The 17,082-nt window shown below is 40.4% G+C and overlaps 1 protein-coding gene and 1 pseudogene across 11 annotated transcripts in view; both read right to left on the bottom strand.

The window, feature by feature from the left end:
• The window catches only part of Elf1 (E74-like factor 1), a 101,318-nt gene that overhangs the window by 40,047 nt on the left and 44,189 nt on the right, over window positions 1-17,082 (bottom strand). For 8 of the 11 annotated variants that reach the window (XM_030247642.1, NM_007920.4, XM_011244948.3 and 5 more), the window contains exon 2: window positions 6,023-6,322. In XM_030247642.1, the coding sequence (XP_030103502.1) occupies window positions 6,023-6,094 (72 nt within the window). In that variant the 5' untranslated portion in view covers window positions 6,095-6,322. Of the gene's footprint in view, window positions 1-6,022; window positions 6,323-6,636; window positions 6,657-6,743; window positions 6,910-17,082 lie in introns of those variants that run through there. The other 3 variants (XM_011244946.2, XM_011244947.2, XM_030247641.1) reach the window with 3 other exon arrangements.
• Gm9243 (predicted gene 9243) overlaps window positions 12,545-17,082 on the bottom strand; it is a 43,236-nt pseudogene continuing 38,698 nt past the window's right edge.

Raw genomic sequence — 17,082 nt, 5'->3', positions numbered from 1 at the left:
TAAAGCTTGGGTTTTAAGATGTATAGATGGCTATATTCATCATGAACCCAGCATTTAGGATCACAGCAAACTGAGTTCATTTTCTTTTTCTTTTTTTTTTTAAGATTTATTTATTTATTTTGTGTATATGAGTATGCTGTAGCTGTAGAGATGGTTGTGAGCCATCATGTGGTTTCTGGGATTTGAACTCAAGACCTCTGCTCACTCTGGCCCCACTCGCTCCTGCCCAAAGATTTATATGTAAGTACACTGTAGACCAGAAGAGGGCATCAGATCTCATTACAGATGGCTGTGGGCCACCATGTGGTTGCTGGAATTTGAACTCAGGACCTTTGTAAGAGCAGTCAGTGCTCTTAACTGCTAAGCCATATCTCACCAGCCCTCACCAGAGTTCATTTTCTATCCGCTGGCTCTAGTAGTGAAGGCACTTCTAAAGACACTTAGCTAAAGACACAGCAACAAAACAACCTAAAGGTCTAAGCAAACTATCTTTTCTCTAGGCTTACCCAAGATGACATTGGAATTCCCATTGTAAATTCCTATGAAGTTGTTTAAACATAGTCTAATCTTACTGGCTTTCTTGCCACCAGGAAGTGACTATTTGAAAGGACTAGGGATGTGGCCTTGTTAGAGGAAGTGTGTCACTGGAAGTGGGCTTTATGGTTTTCAAAAGCCCAAGTTAGGCCCAATGACTTTCTCTTCCTGCAGCCTGCTAACTCAGATGCAGAATTCTCAGCTAATTCTCTAGCACCATGTCTGCCTGCACATCATCACACTTCCAAACATGATAATGGACTAAACCTCTAAAACTGTAAGCAAGCCCCAATTAAATGCTTTCTTTTCTAAGAGTTGCCACAGTTATGGTGTCTGCTCACAGCAACAAAACACTGTCTAAGACAACACACATACCATACTGCAACAAGTAATGAAAACAGAGGATGTGAATTTTTATTTTTTTTCGAAATAGGGTTTCTCTTTATAGCCCTGGCTGAGCTCAAGGCCAGCCCTTGTAGACCAGGCTAGCCTTGAACTCAGAAATCTGCCTGCCTCTGCCTCCCAAGTGCTGGGATTAAAGGCATAGACCACCACTGCCCAGTCTGAGGGAGTGAATTTGAAAAAGGGTTTGTTTGTTTTTTTTTGGTCAGGATAAATTGTTAATTTGGCTATGCATCTCTCAAAAGTAAGGCTCACTAAGGATCCTCTTAAGGTTTTTGTTATGTTTTGTTTTTTCCTTTTGAGAGGTAAGTGTTGTGGTAATTTGTCCTGTGATATATGGCACAACATGAATGAACACATTTATTAAAGGCTATAGCCCTAGGTTTAGTTCTTAGTATAAGAGAGGGACAAAGGGGGGAAGGGATCAACCATAAAACGTGTAGGTTATGATTCCATATACAAAATGCCTATACTGTGCAAATATACAAGGACAGAAAGCAAAGTAGTGGTTTCCTGGGCTGAAAGTGGGTAGAAATAGTAAACTACCCTTTGAAGTGGAAATTAACTTATCCTACACCAAATCTATAAAGTGACAATGAAATCAATGCAACATTGGCACCATATAAAAACAGTTCAATTATACAATAAACAATAAGTTTAAATGTTATGTCTGATCTAGGGTAATTTAAACAACAATTAAGTTTTAGGATAGAAAAATTTTTTTAAATCAATAAAAGTAGAGAGTAAAAACTACCAGTGTGGAAGGGGAGGAGTTATCAGATCACTGTAGCGCCTCCCACGTAAAAAATGAGCTTCAGATGAGCTGAAGAGCCAAAGAGGTGAAGCATACTAGATGAAAATTTTAATAATATTAGTGTTAAGAAAAGCTTTCTTGGGGCCCAGCAAACACAGAAGTGGATGCTCACAGTCAGCTAATGGATGGATCATAGGGCTCCCAATGGAGGAGCTAGAGAAAGTAGCCAAGGAGCTAAAGGGATCTGCAACCCTATAGGTGGAACAACATTATGAGCTAACCAGTACCCCGGAGCTCTTGACTCTAGCTGCATATATATCAAAAGATGGCCTAGTTGGCCATCACTGGAAAGAGAGGCCCATTGGACTTGCAAACTTTATATGCCCCAGTACAGGGGAATACCAGGGCCAAAAAGGGGGAGTGGGTGGGCAGGGGAGTGGGGGTGGGTGGATATGGGGGACTTTTGGTATAGCATTGGAAATGTAAATGAGTTAAATACCTAATAAAAAATGGAAAAAAAAAAAAAAAGAAAAGCTTTCTTAAGCAGAAACTAAGAGAAAAAAAAGCTCAAACTTGATAGCATTAGTTGATAGTACTGATAAATTTTAACTGAACTTTTGAAATTTCTCATATAACACATACAATTAAAAACTGCTAATAGGCTAGGAGGAAATGTCAAAAGAAGAGACAATTTACCCAGTCTAGTCATAAAATAGATTAGTAAGAAGTCAATGGTTATAATATATCTGCATTATAAAGATGTTTTGGGTAATAGGAAACTAAGTAACTCAAGTTCAAATTATCAATAAACAAAGTTTAAAAACAATAAACAAAGTTTAAAAACAATATGCTCCAGCACTCGGGAGGCAGAGGCAGGCGGATTTCTGAGTTCGAGGCCAGCCTGGTCTACAGAGTGAGTTCCAGGACAGCCAGGGCTATACAGAGAAACCCTGTCTCAAAAAACCAAAACAAAAAACAAAAAAACAAACAAACAAAAAAAACCAATATGCTACTCATTACTAGTAGTTATAGAAATGTAAATGAAAATAGTAAAAATGTCAAAATGTCATTTTACTATTTATCTATGTAGACCAGGCTGGCCTCAAACTCACAGGGATCCACCTGTCTCCTCCTCTTTTTTTTTTTTTTTTTTTTTTTTTTTCGAGACAGGGTTTCTCTTTATAGCCCTGGCTGTCCTGGAACTCACTCTGTAGACCAGGCTGGCCTCGAACTCAGAAATTCGCCTGCCTCTGCCTCCCGAGTGCTGGGATTAAAGGCGTGCGCCACCACGCCCGGCTCTGTCTCCTCCTCTTGAGTGCTGGGATTAAAAGCAAATACAGGGGAGGGTATAGGGGACTTTCAGAATAGCATTTGAAATGTAAATGAAGAAAATATCTAATAAAAAAAAAGAGCAAATGCAACGATCCCAGTTTAGTGATTTTTCAGATGACCTTCACAGCTGGGAAGAGAGCCATGCTGTATGGAAACAGGTGCCCTGACAAGATGGTGGTTGGTCAACATAAGCTCTGCCCTGGGAGTGGTTCTCAGAGCTCTGTAAGCAGCAACTTACTCAGCCCTCACACCAGTCCTACAGCTTAGCTCCTCTGGTTTTTATTTTTGCCATGCAGATGAGGAAACCAGTGCACAGAGGATTAAGTAATTTGCAAGGATCGCAGTAGTAAGCTAAGCAACAGAGCTAGTTATCAAGCCATGCATTCCGATTTCAGTATCTCAGTTCCTAACCATCTCTGCCACTCCAGAGGGTATGGCATTCCCAAACAGGATTTCTCACTGCCACAACTCAGCAAGACACTGGGAATGGTCATAGTTACAGACTAGTAGGGTAAATAATGTTCCACTCAAATATAGAAAAACAACTACTGCAGAACCTACACACACCATTTTACACACTTTTATTTTTTTTTTTAGAGATAAGAGTCGCAAGCTGGTATCAAACCCATTTTGTAACAGTGGCTGGTACTAAACTCCTCCTGATCCTCCTGCCTCAGCCATCTGAGTGGTAGAATTAGATAGAAGCTGCCACATCTGACATACTTTATGCACTTTTGTAGCATGTGATTTTAAGCTGGCAGGTCACTACTTTTATGTAAAACTACAAATTAAACTAGGCCAGTTATGGCGTCACAAGCGAACAATCCTAATCCCTGCCCTCAGAGGATGAATGCAGGAGACTCTTACACCCAAGGCGAGCATGGCTACATGATAAGGTCTCATCTCAGAAGTAATGAATAAAACTGAAAACAAAATCATATAAGGAGGCAGAGCCACAGTTTAAATAATTTGATAATACGAGCAATGGATGCCCCTGAACCCAGCTAGAGCAGCCCGCAAGTATATATTACTGAAAGTCAAACTGCATGCGTTATAATTACTGGCTAGACAGCTGGGAGCAAACTATTAACTACTTTATGTCTCTGTTTCCTCATCAAAAAATAAAGCTATCAGCATTTATTTCATAGGTTAACATATAAAGTATTTAAGTGTATCAAGGAAGAAAAATAAAAAAGGGCAAAGGAAAGAAACAAGAACAGGACAAAAGAGAAAGGAAAAGAGCAGTTGGTAAGTGTGGGACCCACATCTGAAGGCCCAGCATTCAGGAAGTGGGAGCCAGGAAACCAGGAGCTCAAAGCTGTCTTCATCTATATGAGATCACATCTCAAAAACCTAGAAAGTGGGCCAGGCATGTGGGAAATGAATGCCTTCAATCCCAGCACTTGGGAGGCAGAAGCAGGCAGATCTCTGAATTTGAGGTCAGCCTGGTCTCCATAGGGAGTTCTAGGCAAGCCAGAACTCCACAGAGAGACCCTGTCTCAGGAAAAAAAAAAAAAAAAAGTAAACACAACAACAACTAAATAAATATCAGAGCAAGCAGAGGTGAGTCAAACTACTAGCACCCTTCCCAAAGACATAAAAGGAAAAAAAAAACCCTAAATTAAGTACATCCAACATAGTAGTAAGTGTACAGGCAGTTATGCAGAACACCTTTCAGTCTTATACCACGTGAGAACTCGGAACTGGAATGTATAACGCACTTCTCGTGGTCAGAGTGTGAGAACCAGCACACTAGAGCATGCTGGTGACAGATCAGTGCTCTGTCCTCTGCTGCCACTGTCTCTGTGCCACAGCACAGCTCACCACAGTTAGCCTGGGACCTGTCACGGGACCTTTTATCTAGAAAGCAGGTAGGCAGCATACTCCTTTTCAAGCTTTAGTGTGTGCACAAACATCCTGTCTCAAAATAACTCAAAAACACTCCCTCTCCTCACACTATCTCCTCTGTTGTCTCTAGATTCAATTCCAATCAATATTAATATGCTTTCAGGTGTTCGGTTTTTCCCTTGGATTTCACCTTGATTTTAAGGATAGTTAGTCCCAAATTCTCCCCTTTTGTAGGAATACTTATAAACTCTATGTTGTATCATTTCAGTACACAATACAAACAGCTATGAAGCCACAATGTCCTGCCATAACTGGGAATCAATTTTATTATTTGTAGTAACTGTTTCTGGAATAAAGCAGACATCAGAACTGATCTACTTAAGATTTGGGGAGCAAGCTTATTTCAGTCTGTAAATCGCACTCTTCAGCACACTTTAAACCACTGCTTCCTAAAAGCCTCTTAGCAAAGGACCTCTCTCGACATACCAATTCCCACACCACGGCTCACATCCCTGCACTGCCTGTCTTAATTATGAAGTGTAGCCCTTTCACACTGTGGGAGGATCAGAGGCTCACAGTTAGGGTTAAACCCTTTACCTCAGCATCTCTTGGGACCTTACTTATGTGAAGGCAGTAAGCAACACATCACATACATATTCAATGAAAGGTGACTAGTAAGTCCTAGGTTCAAGTCCCCTACAGATGACAAACCAAGCTCTGCAAGAGTCAGAACATTTCCTTGGGAGCTCATAGTCTTTGAACTGAAAAGTGTGGTTGTGAGGTGGCCAAAACTGTTTAATATCCTAGAAAAAAACAGCTCATAATTAAAAGATTAATTATGGACATCAGTTATGTTCTTTAGAACTGTTTAAAATCATTAAAGAAATATTACTAAGGATAGTTACTATTTGGTCTAATTTTACAGAAAACCAAGGTGAGTCCCAAATACTACTTCCTTGTTACCACATCAAAACAAACAGTAACATTTACAAGTAGTGAATTAATTGGTACTTAAAATATGAAATGACATTACTACCAAATACTTAATTTCTCAGTTTTTATTTTAGAATGTTGTACTATGTCCTAAAGCAAACACCCCGACGCGGATGACAACTCCTAAGAAGTGGACTAAAGCTGGCCTTTCTGGCTCACCTGCTGCTCGTCCTCCATGCCGTTACTTGCAAATTCAAACACTAGGTCGTTCTGTTGGACAACAGCAGCCATAGTAAAGCATTCCCCTTAGATCCACATGAGAAAAGGCCTAAGCAGCTTCCAGTCTGGAGCAGCAGGTAGGGTGCAGTGGAGTTTGGGAAGAGCCTCTCAGGCAGGTCTGTGAAGTTACTGCAGACAAGACGCTCTTCGGTGAAAGGAGTCCTTCAGACCTGCTTGCTGCATTGACATTCTAAGAAAACAGGCACGTTTTCTGAAATCATTCACTAGGTCTTCTTGTCCCTGAAAAACAAAGGCTTAGGTTAGTGGTAAAAAGGCAATCCCCTGGCTAAAATGTAACAACTGACACAGCACATATCCAATGTCACTGTTATACTTAAGGAAAATCAGCATTGCTGGTACACACAGTGGTTTGGTTTTCAAGACACTTTCTTTGAAGACCTCATTCCTAAGATAACATATCTCCCTCATTATTTTTTCTTTCTTCCCCGAGGTGTACTTGAGTTCAAGTATGGGGGGGGGGATGTTCCAGTAATAATTAGGAAATTTTAAATCCCAGCAGAGCATATACAAACAATTTCATTCTTCTCACTGACCCAGCTGATCACCTACACGCACAGGAACCACCACTCTCTCTAAATCTCATAACAAGACTCATTCGTCCTTAACAGCAACATGCAAGCACCACCCCCATCATATATACCTAAATGAAGACAGTTAAAGGTTGCAAATGCTGTTTGATGAGCTTTTAAGAGTGAGCTGAAATTAGAGCCTACTTTTCTGTCGCTGAAAGAGCCCGGGGTGAGAAAAAACCGCTAGACCAAGCCTGTCTTCGGGGCCTTCCTTTTGAAAGTACTGAAATGTAGCCTTATCGCTAACACAAGCGACAGGAAGGAAACTGCACTTGACCACGTCACGGCAAGCTAGACCATGCAAAGGGCCGAACTTCACAATAGGAGAAAACAGAAATGCAACCTAGGAGCCAAAACAACCTCAGCATGCTCTGAAAAGGACTGCCAAACACGTTTGTACACTAGTGTTTTTTAAAAAGTAATGCTACCACTAACAAAATTAATATAGGTGTTTACTACAATTGTATGAAACATTAAATGTTTATGGACATAAATGTGATATGAAAAGTTACGATTTTAAAATAGTCATGTTTTTAAAAATCGAGTTGTTTGAAACATCTTTTATAATATTAGTATAAATATTTCAAAGAGATGACGACTTGAAGTAAAGGATGGTGACTAATGCTAATAATTGTAAAGACACAAGTTTGGGAATGCAGAGCCACGGTGAGTCAGTTTCCTGGAAAACTTCATCTAATTAGCAAGGGCTAGCCAGGTCAGGTATACTACTTTAGTCAGGCCAGTTCCCCGTATATCCCAGGTTTTAGAGAGCAACATAGATCACTGTAACTCCCATAACTGGAAATCAAAATTAAATAAGGGTTAGGAATTCAAGTCAGATTTTTACTCACAAAACTCAGTTTCAGGCCAGTGCTGCTCAATTCTGACCCAGCCTAACCCTTTTAACAGAGACTTAAGTATAACACTAAGAAAGTACTTTAAGCCAGGCATGGTGGCGCACGCCTTTAATTCTAGCACTTGGGAGGCAGAGGCAGGCAAATTTCTGAGTTCGAGGCCAACCTGGTCTACAGAGTGAGTTCCAGGACAGCCAGGGCTACACAGAAAAACCCTGTCTTGAAAACAACAACAACAACAACAACAACAACAAAGTACTTTAAACAGTCTGGTCATTGTTTCAAGCCTAGAGAGGACAAATATGTATAAATGTATGTTTGTGTTAATTGAGCTCAGATGTATCAACACAGATGTATACTTGACCTGGCATAAACATCCCTTACTTTTACCCTTACATTGTGACATAGCCCCATTCCTCTATGTAGCCCTGCCTAATGCCGCCGTTCCCCTGACCACCACATCTTTGTTTTTGTCTCCCTTCTTTTTTCCTATTATTCCTGTTCCTGGAATGTCCCCTCCCACCTCTCAATCTTATCTTCCCACTTGTCAATGTTTAAGTCACTTTTTTTTTCTCCTTGAAAGGGACTCAGGTAGGCCAGATCGCCTCAGACTGACTATGTAGCCAAGAGTAACTTTGAACTCCTGATCCTCTTCCCTCTGCCTTCCAAGTTCCTTCATAAAGTCTTCCAACTTCATGTCTAAACCCATAAGGATTGGTTCCCTTCAAAATCACAGCACTTCCTGCCTATCCTACCAACTTAGCACTAATCACACCGTGTTTTAAAGTGCTGCCCACTTAATTCAACTGAATAAATGTTTCAGTGACCGTTGTCTGAAAGCCAGTATGTAGGAATCAGAAATCAGTAGGGCAAACCTCTCCTGGAAAGAACCAGAGCCTCTAATTTCTTCTGTGCCCACCAAACCTGGTGCCCATGCTAGTGATAAGAAGGTTTATGTTAATGACAAATAACATTTTTAACATCTACCACTGAATATTCAAGCTATTGCTACATACATTCTTTGTTTAGCAGTGAAGTAATTTTGATAAAGAGGAAATTACTATCATCTTCAAACACCAGAGCAAGGAAATACAATGGAATTGAGGAATGTTCGCCACAGGGGTTTTTCTGTAAAAGGTTAGGTTCAAGGGTGCACTAAGACCTGGCTTTCTTACAGACAGAAAACCTGTGTGAGGAGTGAGCTGTCTAAAGTTACAAAGCTCCTTTTTCTTAGCAGCATCTCCAGAGTGCTACTGTGCTTTCCCCACTGCCCTTTGGCACCTTCAAAAGTAATGACAAGCAATGAAGACAGCCTCACCTCATACCCCATGACTGAGAACCTGTAAAAATAACCCAAAATGGCTGCCCCAAATCACCCTCACCCAGCTGCATGGGTAGGAAAAGATAACTGAGCTCTGACACAGTTTCAGTTCTCATGTATCGGGAGTTCACCAAACCAAACCATAAGAGAAGCATTTTCTTTGGTTTCATTAGGCCTCTGACCCTCTGTGCCTTCTTCCTAGCCATCCTCTCTCCTGTTTTGGTATTCTGTGGTTCTAGTGTGGTTCTTGACGGGAAAACAAAAAACAAAAACACTTTCTGATTCTTAAAGCAGAGGTCCCTTTTTTGCATGTCAAGGATACTGGAATAGCACGGCTCTGCTGTATTAATTTTATTTAGTAACAGACAAGACTGATACTTACAGCAGTGATTCAATTGTTCATTAAGTTAGCAGAGGTGCCCAGACATCATGATGTATTAGCACAGCACAGCTAACATTACCATCTCATCTCTTAAATCAAAACTTAATCACTATAAAACACATAGACTTGCTTTTAAATCTACCTAGACCTTTGTGCTATTACACAGTTTCAAATACAGACTTAAGTAAATGTTTATGTCAAATTTAAGGGGGAACTCCACTTTCTAGGGTTCCCCACCCCCGAATCCAGTCAGTACACGTCAGTCAAGTTCATCTCAAGAAGCTCTGAGTCCGTCTGTCTAAAATGTCCAAACAGATCATGATCTTCCCTATACACAAAAAGACATGGCTGTCAAGTCAGAAAACAAAGCATCTGATCTACCCTAAGTCAACCTAAAAGCCTCACAGATTTTAAGCTTGTTTAATAATAGACATGATGGCACAAGCCTGAAATTGCAGGCAGGAATTTGGGGCCAGCCTGGGCTATATAACCAGCCCTGGCCTAAAACAGTCAAACAAACAATAATACCAAACCTATTTAAATGTACCCATTAATGAGCCATATACTCAGGAAGATAGCTGCTACAACAGTTCTCAAACACGTGTTTCCACAACACTATGAAGTAACAAGGAGAAAGAAGGAGAAAGCTCTTCCTCTACCAGTCACATGCTGGCACCTTATGGACACATTTTAGAGAAGTAACCCAGTTCTGGGCATCCAAACAATTCCCAGACTATCTCTCAGGCCCTTTTCCTTTGGGGAACTATAGCACAGAAATGCTTAGAATTAAGATTCCTAAGTTCTCACCACCAATCTTCACATTGAGGTTAAGTCCTAAAACAAAACATTTCTGCTGAACTCTAACCTCAGACCACTTGGGCTCCGCCTCTGCGGTGCGGCCCTGAGTTAGGCTTCCATACACGTATACTCTACATATACTCTAGTGCTCTCCTTCTGTTCATGAGCACAATAAATGACGACAAAGTCTAGAGCTGGGCAAAGCATCCGTGAGATATGTGTGCCTGGGACTGGGACTGCAGGTCAGCCGCAGAGCACCTGCCTAGAAAGATGCCAGCTTCAGTCTGCACCTCTGCTTAGAGAGAAAGCCAAATGTGTGTGCTGAAAGCCTGGTACAGAAACTGAACTCAATAAGCATTAGCTTAATTATAGCTCTGAATATAATGGGCAAAACATGCAACAGGTGCTCCTTAGGTTCCAATTATTTCTTAAGCCTCATCTCTACAGTCACTGAGAGCCTTTTACCAGAGCCCATTAGCCACAAAATCTAAGCTGACTCCAGTGTTTTGCATTTTGGTATCCTTTCGATAAGTCCAGTTGTATAAATCTTTGAAACTTTACTTCTGAGGCTAGAGAGATAGCTCAGTGATTAAGAGCATTGCTGCTTTTGTAAAGGAACTAGGATCAATTCTCAGCACCCACATGGTGGCTTACAACCATCTGTAACTCCAGTACCAGGAAACATGATATCCTCATGCAGGCAAAACACCCATTCATAGAAAATAAATATTTTTCAAAAACTTCACTTAACAGAGTTCAGTTAGGACCCTGTCCCAAACACAGTGACTTTATCAATTTTAAACACAAAACATTGTTTCATTCTAATGGCTATAACAACTCAATTCAAATTGTCTTGCATAACTTATTATAAAGTATTTCAAATATAAAAAAATTAATTGAAACTTGCAAAAATTAATCCCTCTTTGAATATAAAGCATAAAATATAGGATTTGAGAACCATTTCAGATACAAAAATATGAGATATCCATTAAGATTTTACATTAAAACTGGTATTTATTAATTTTATACTGCATTTGTCAGTTTTCAGCAATACGAAGACAAATATAACACTCCATAAAAATATCGAATCCCATTTCCTTTCCCTCAAATATTCCCTCCCTTTCAGAACCTTATCCTAAATAAAATACTTAATACATCAAGATTTTTTTAGCCAGATGGTGGGGGCACACTCACTCCTTTAATTGCAGCACTTGGGATTAATATTAATATTTCTTTAGAAATTACTATAGTACAAACACATTTAATGTAAGTAAACCATACATTTAATATAAGGTTCTAGTGGAACCAATGTGGAAACAATAGCTCCCTGTGGAAACAATAAACACAGAGTCAATTAAACAAACAAGATTTTAGAATGAATCATTCTAGCTCAAAAAGGTGAAAGGCATCAGCAAGGAGGAAAGGGAGAACTGGACGGGAACCGATTATTCGGATGGCACTTGGTTTCTGTACACTGCTGGCCGGGCGGGGGACCCGAGTAAGAGGACTTCTGTAATAACTGTACAGAAAATGACTGAACAGAAAGTGTTCTTACATCAAGTAGCTGCTGATGAAGAGACTTTCCCAAAATCATCTTCAAGAATTCTAAGAAAAACAAGGCTATTTGGAAAAATACTATTAGAAGAAATGCATCAGAAATTAAAGAACACAACATGAAAAAAGCGAGGCTCCACATTAAAACTAGAAACCAGAAGCAGTGGACCCACCGCTTGCAATGACTCTAATTTTTGTGTGGTGGACCACAATTTTTTCTGATGTTTTTCATTGTTTTAGAATGAATGCTAGGCAACAGAAATGAAGTCAAATTCGTGGTTATCAAAGTAGACGGCACAATGGTCTGCCCATCAATCAAAAATTTTGTAGAATTACAGGGTTTAGAGTTGAAAAAGACACCTAGGAATAGCTGAGAACTACACACTTCATTGAAAAGGTAAGGAATTTGGGACCATAAGCAATGTGACCTGCCTAAGGACACAGCCAATAAGCAGCAAAGAGAACATGAGAGGCCCAGGCTCCTCCTGCCCCTCCCTCTATCTTTACTAGTGAGACGTCACTCATGTTTTTATCAGCAGAGCACCAGGGGGAGAGGAAACGGCTCAGTGACAGAGAACATTGCATGCACAAGGCCCTGAGTTTAGACCCCAACACCATCAAAACCAAGCATGTGTTCCCAAGCACGGTCCCACACTCCGGTACACTTTTTAGTTGAAATGTCTCCGGAAGCTATTTTATGCATCCTCTTGATGCATAAAATCTATCGCTTCTAACCATATATACAGTTGGAGTGAAGGGAAGGTTTGAGGCTGTCTCCTTTGTAGCTTTAAGCCTTAGCTGAGCATTACTGTGCACCCCCAAGTCTACCATATCATATTCTTTTCAGCTTCACTCAGCCTTAAAAGAGCAAAATAAAAAATAAGAACAAAAACATGTACGCCTTTTATACAGCTACCACAATTTAATAACTCGTTAAAATATCTTCTGATGTTTACTGGTGTTCACAGTTCAAGTATAGTATCACTGCCATCATTTACATTGACAGATCTATGAATCTGTGAACAGAAGAGAAGACTCAGGGGTTAAGAGCACTGCTGCTCTTGCAGAGGCTCTGGGTTTGGCTGCCAGAACCCACAGCGCAGCTCACCCTTGCCTGTAACCACAGTTTGTGGGAATCCAATGCCCTCTTCTGGCCTCTGTAGGCCCCAAGCACACATGTGATTCACATATACCCAAACGAACATGCAGAAAACATAAAATATATAAATCTTTAAAAAGAAAAATAAGTGTAAACATGGGAGGAACCTCATACCAGTGCCATTACCATTATGCAATTAGAATTAATTTTCTCCAAATAAGAACAATATTAGTCTACTAGCTACCAATGGGAAGGAAGGAAAGGGCAATACTTTTATTTAATTTTTTTTTTTTTTTAGATTTTTTTTTCCTGTGCTTATGCGTGTTTTGCCTGAATGTATGTATGTGTGCCCAGGCATGCCCGGGTCCTGGTGGAAGTGTTGGGAACTGAACCTGGATTCCCTGCAAGAGCATCAAGTGTTCTCAAGCACTGAGCACAACCTCACTAGAAAGATCTAAGCCATGTACCATATTCACAAAATGGGGAGGCGGGACACAAGTTAATATTCAAAGTAAACAAGTCATCGCTCACTGCATTCAGGCCTTTCATAATTTAATTTTTAAAATAAATATGGTGGCAGAGAGGTCTTTTTTTTTTAAGATTTATTTATTTATTATAAGTACACTGTCCTCAGACGCACCAGAAGAGGGAGTCGGATCTCATTACAGGTGGTTGCTGGGACTTGAACTCAGGACCTTCAGAAGAGTAGTCAATGCTTTTACCCACTGAACCATCTCACCAGCCTGGCAGAGAGGTTTTTAACTCAGCACTTAAGAAGAGGCAATCAGATCTTAAAAAGTTCAAAGTTCTACTGAGGTCTACATAGTGAGCTTCTGGCTAGCCAAGGCTACACAGTAAGACCCTATCTCAAAAAAGCCAAACAAACAGCAACAAGCTTGGGGCTGGAGAGATTGGAGATGGCCCACGAGTTACAAATGCTCACTGCTATTCTATGATGACCATTATACATTTCCAGGCAGGAAGTGGCACACACACAAGCAAACAAATAAAATTTTCTTTAAAATAAAATAAAATGCTTAAAAGCAAAACATGGTTGCTCTTCATCTGTAATCTCACATTTAGAAAGTAGAGGCAAGAGAATCTTTTCTAGCCTAGCTTAGACCACATGAGACCCCAAAAATAAAAAATAAAAATAAATAGTACATAAACTTGACATCTAAATCCCCTTTTTAAAAAATGAGCCTTCTGATTTTTTCAAATTCTGTGTTTGGAGTTGTTTCTTTGAAAAAAATTAATGAATAAAACAAAGTTTCTGCAATTCATACCATACCACATACATGACGACCAGCTTGGTTTGGTTTGTGTCTTGGAGACAATGTTTTCTAACATAGCCCAGGCTGCCCGAGAACTCAGGCTCCCTTTATCCTTTGCATCTGCCTCCAAGTGCTGGCTCTCCAGGTGTGGGCCATCACATTCCCTTCCACATCTTTTAAGTAGCTAGCTAGTCAGAATAGCTACTTAGTAATACTGGACATTTGTCAACGTAAATAAACTGTCTTCACAGTAGCTATTATGTAATTAATAAAGGAGAACACTAATCATTCTTAAATTGAAAGACAGCACAGGGGAGTGGCAATCACAACTTTATCAAACTGCTTTGACTTTCTTATAAATAAAGTCCAAACGGTGGCACTGCATATCAAGGCCCAGATGTAGCTCTGGTGAAGCTCAAGCAGGTCTTTTCCCAATCAAACTCACCTGAGCTTCAACTGCGTTAACTTTAAAAGCCCCAGGATGAGCGAACCAATCAGGCTGACTTTCTCTACTCTCGACTTTTTGCTGACACAGTCCCAGGCCTCTGGGGGAGGCTGCAATTACTCCCCACACCTGAAATTCCAGTTCTTTCGCATACTTCTCCACCTCCCGCTATTGGCCACTCAGCTCACCTGGTGTCAGGTTACATTCAGTCGGCATTTATTGCACCTGAAAAACCAACAGATCTCATAGCTAGGCCTGTTACTACCTGTGGACTCAGGATTAGCCCTCTTTGAACATGTTCTGAAAACATGAGAATTTAAAACTAAGAATTTAAAGCCATGATAGTCATAAATTTAGTCATGAAAAAATTAATTAATTTTTCAAAAAGGCTGTTATCATCAAAATATTAGCTTATGCTTTATTATGTGAATTAACTGTCTACAGAAACTTTCTTCTCTCCAGTACCCAAAACCTGAACTCTGACAAATACCATCTACCCAGAAAACATAAACATGCTATAACACCCTTATCAGTAAAACCTGTTCAGGCAACTAAACATTTTTCTCTGCAACAAACAAGAATTAACCTGCAAGAAATCTGTTCCATTTCTGTGGCTGCTTACTCCCCTGGTTAATATTTTCGTTTTGGGAAAACCAAGCTCTCCCACCATGGTTTGATTCTCATCACTTGGGCTTTGGCACTGAGTGCATGAGGAAAGGCAGGGAGGGATGTGTGCAACCTCCAGGCCCACGCTGTTCCACAATAATCCCAGCATTTGCAAGTTAGAGACGGAGATAGGATGCTTACTGAGATCCTGTCTTTAAATCAATTGGGGGAGTGACTCAGTCAATCAAATAACTTCATTGTCCAGTGCCCACAAATGTGGTATATACATCAGGTATATCTGCCTGTGTATGATGCTGGTGTGGAGGCAACAGAGGAGGAGGCTCCTGGGGCCTGCTGGCCAGACAGTTAACCTAACTGAGCTGCAGGCCAGTGATGGACTCTGTCTTATGGCTGGGGATCCTTAAAACCATCCACATGGCTAACGGGCATCTCAGCTTCTAAGCTCAATGAAAATAAAACACCAGCAGCATGAAGACCTCAAAGATGGGAGGCAGGAAAACAGAAAGCATGGGATAGAAGGGTAAGATACACACTTAAAATACTGAGTGCTTAAAAACTGTGTTTTCCTTTTTATAAGTCTCAAAACCAAACTTCACTGTAAGTAATCTGAAGGTATGGGACATATACAAGCTAAATGCTTAGGGCTTTCATATTTTAAAATATAAGGGCATAATTGTTAAATCATTTGAATTCATTTCAACTACATTAATTAAAATCCAGTTCCTTAAATTGTAGTGGGTCCAGTAACAGAATGTGAGAGTCATAAACACTTTGCATAGGACAAGATTTCTTCTCTGTCTCTGTCTCTGTTTTGGAGACAAGGTCTCAGTGTGTAGCCCCTGCTGACCTTGAACTCAATATGCAGACCAGGCTGGCTCTGAACTCAAAGATCACCTCCCTCTGCCTCCAGAGCACTGAGATTAAAAGTGTTCACTACCACTATAGGGAATAAAAGGGTTCCTGTATATATATTTTTTCTTGTTCGTCCAGGCCCATCACTGTGTAGATCCCCATCAGCAAGGTACCTCTCTTGATATAGCCGTAGTCGCCGCTTATCATCATCCAACATGGTTTTCATGTGTATCTTCTTGATCTGACTCTCCAGCTCCTCATCAGACGGAAGCACCTCATCAATGACGTCCTCTTCGTATTCATCAATCTCCTCCCCATCGTACTCGTCCTCACTTCCCACGTCACTCACTGCCTGACACCTCTGCCTCGTCTTCCAAGTATTTCTTCAGTCTCATTTGGCGTTTCATCTTCTCAGACTTTTCAGGAGCTCTTCTTCATCATCCTCCAGGTCCAGGGCCAGCTCTTCATCATTGGAGTCACTGTGTTCATCCTCGTCACTAGCAAATCCATTCTCCTTTGAAACAAGCTGGAAGTCTCCAAATTCCTCCTCTTCACCCTCTTCCTCCCTGTCTGTTGGGAAAGAGCCGGAGCAAAGAGCAAGCGCCTCTTCCATCGGAACTTCTGTGCTGCTCTCCTTCTCCTGACTCCTCAGCCCCAGTGGAGCCACCGGGGAGGCATCTTGAGTAGGAAATTTGCCCGAGCAGAGATTCAAAAATTCCTCCATGTTTTCTTTCTTGTCATTCTTATATATAAGAATTTCCAACAATTTTTGAAATAGCCTCAAACATACCTTTCCCATTTTTTTTGTAGAATGTATTTATTTGAAACAACATTCTCAGTTTTGTTAATAATAAACTGAAATACCAAACATCTTTGAAAATGTCAAAGATGCTTTAGTACCACAATGCCAAGTATTCAGCTATGATTTAATCACTGTATGTGAAAAATAAACAAGTAAACCTCTTTACTTGTGTAAATGTGTTTGTCTTTAATAAATGATAAAATTATACACATATGAAATAATTGTTCTATTCCATTTTTTTACATTCAGAGCATCTCTCTGTCTCTCTGTCTGTGTGTGTGTATGTGTGTGTGTGTGTGTGTGTGAATGAGTGTGGTTGGCATATGCCACACACTGTACCACATATATGATCACCAGCTTGGTTTTGTTTGTGTCTTGGAGACAATGTTTTCCTCCATAGGT

Source organism: Mus musculus, chromosome 14 (assembly GCF_000001635.26).
Source record: "Mus musculus strain C57BL/6J chromosome 14, GRCm38.p6 C57BL/6J".
Lineage (NCBI taxonomy): Eukaryota > Metazoa > Chordata > Mammalia > Rodentia > Muridae > Mus > Mus musculus.
Note: the sequence above shows the minus strand (reverse complement) of the source record. Positions and strands in the feature narration are given on the sequence as shown.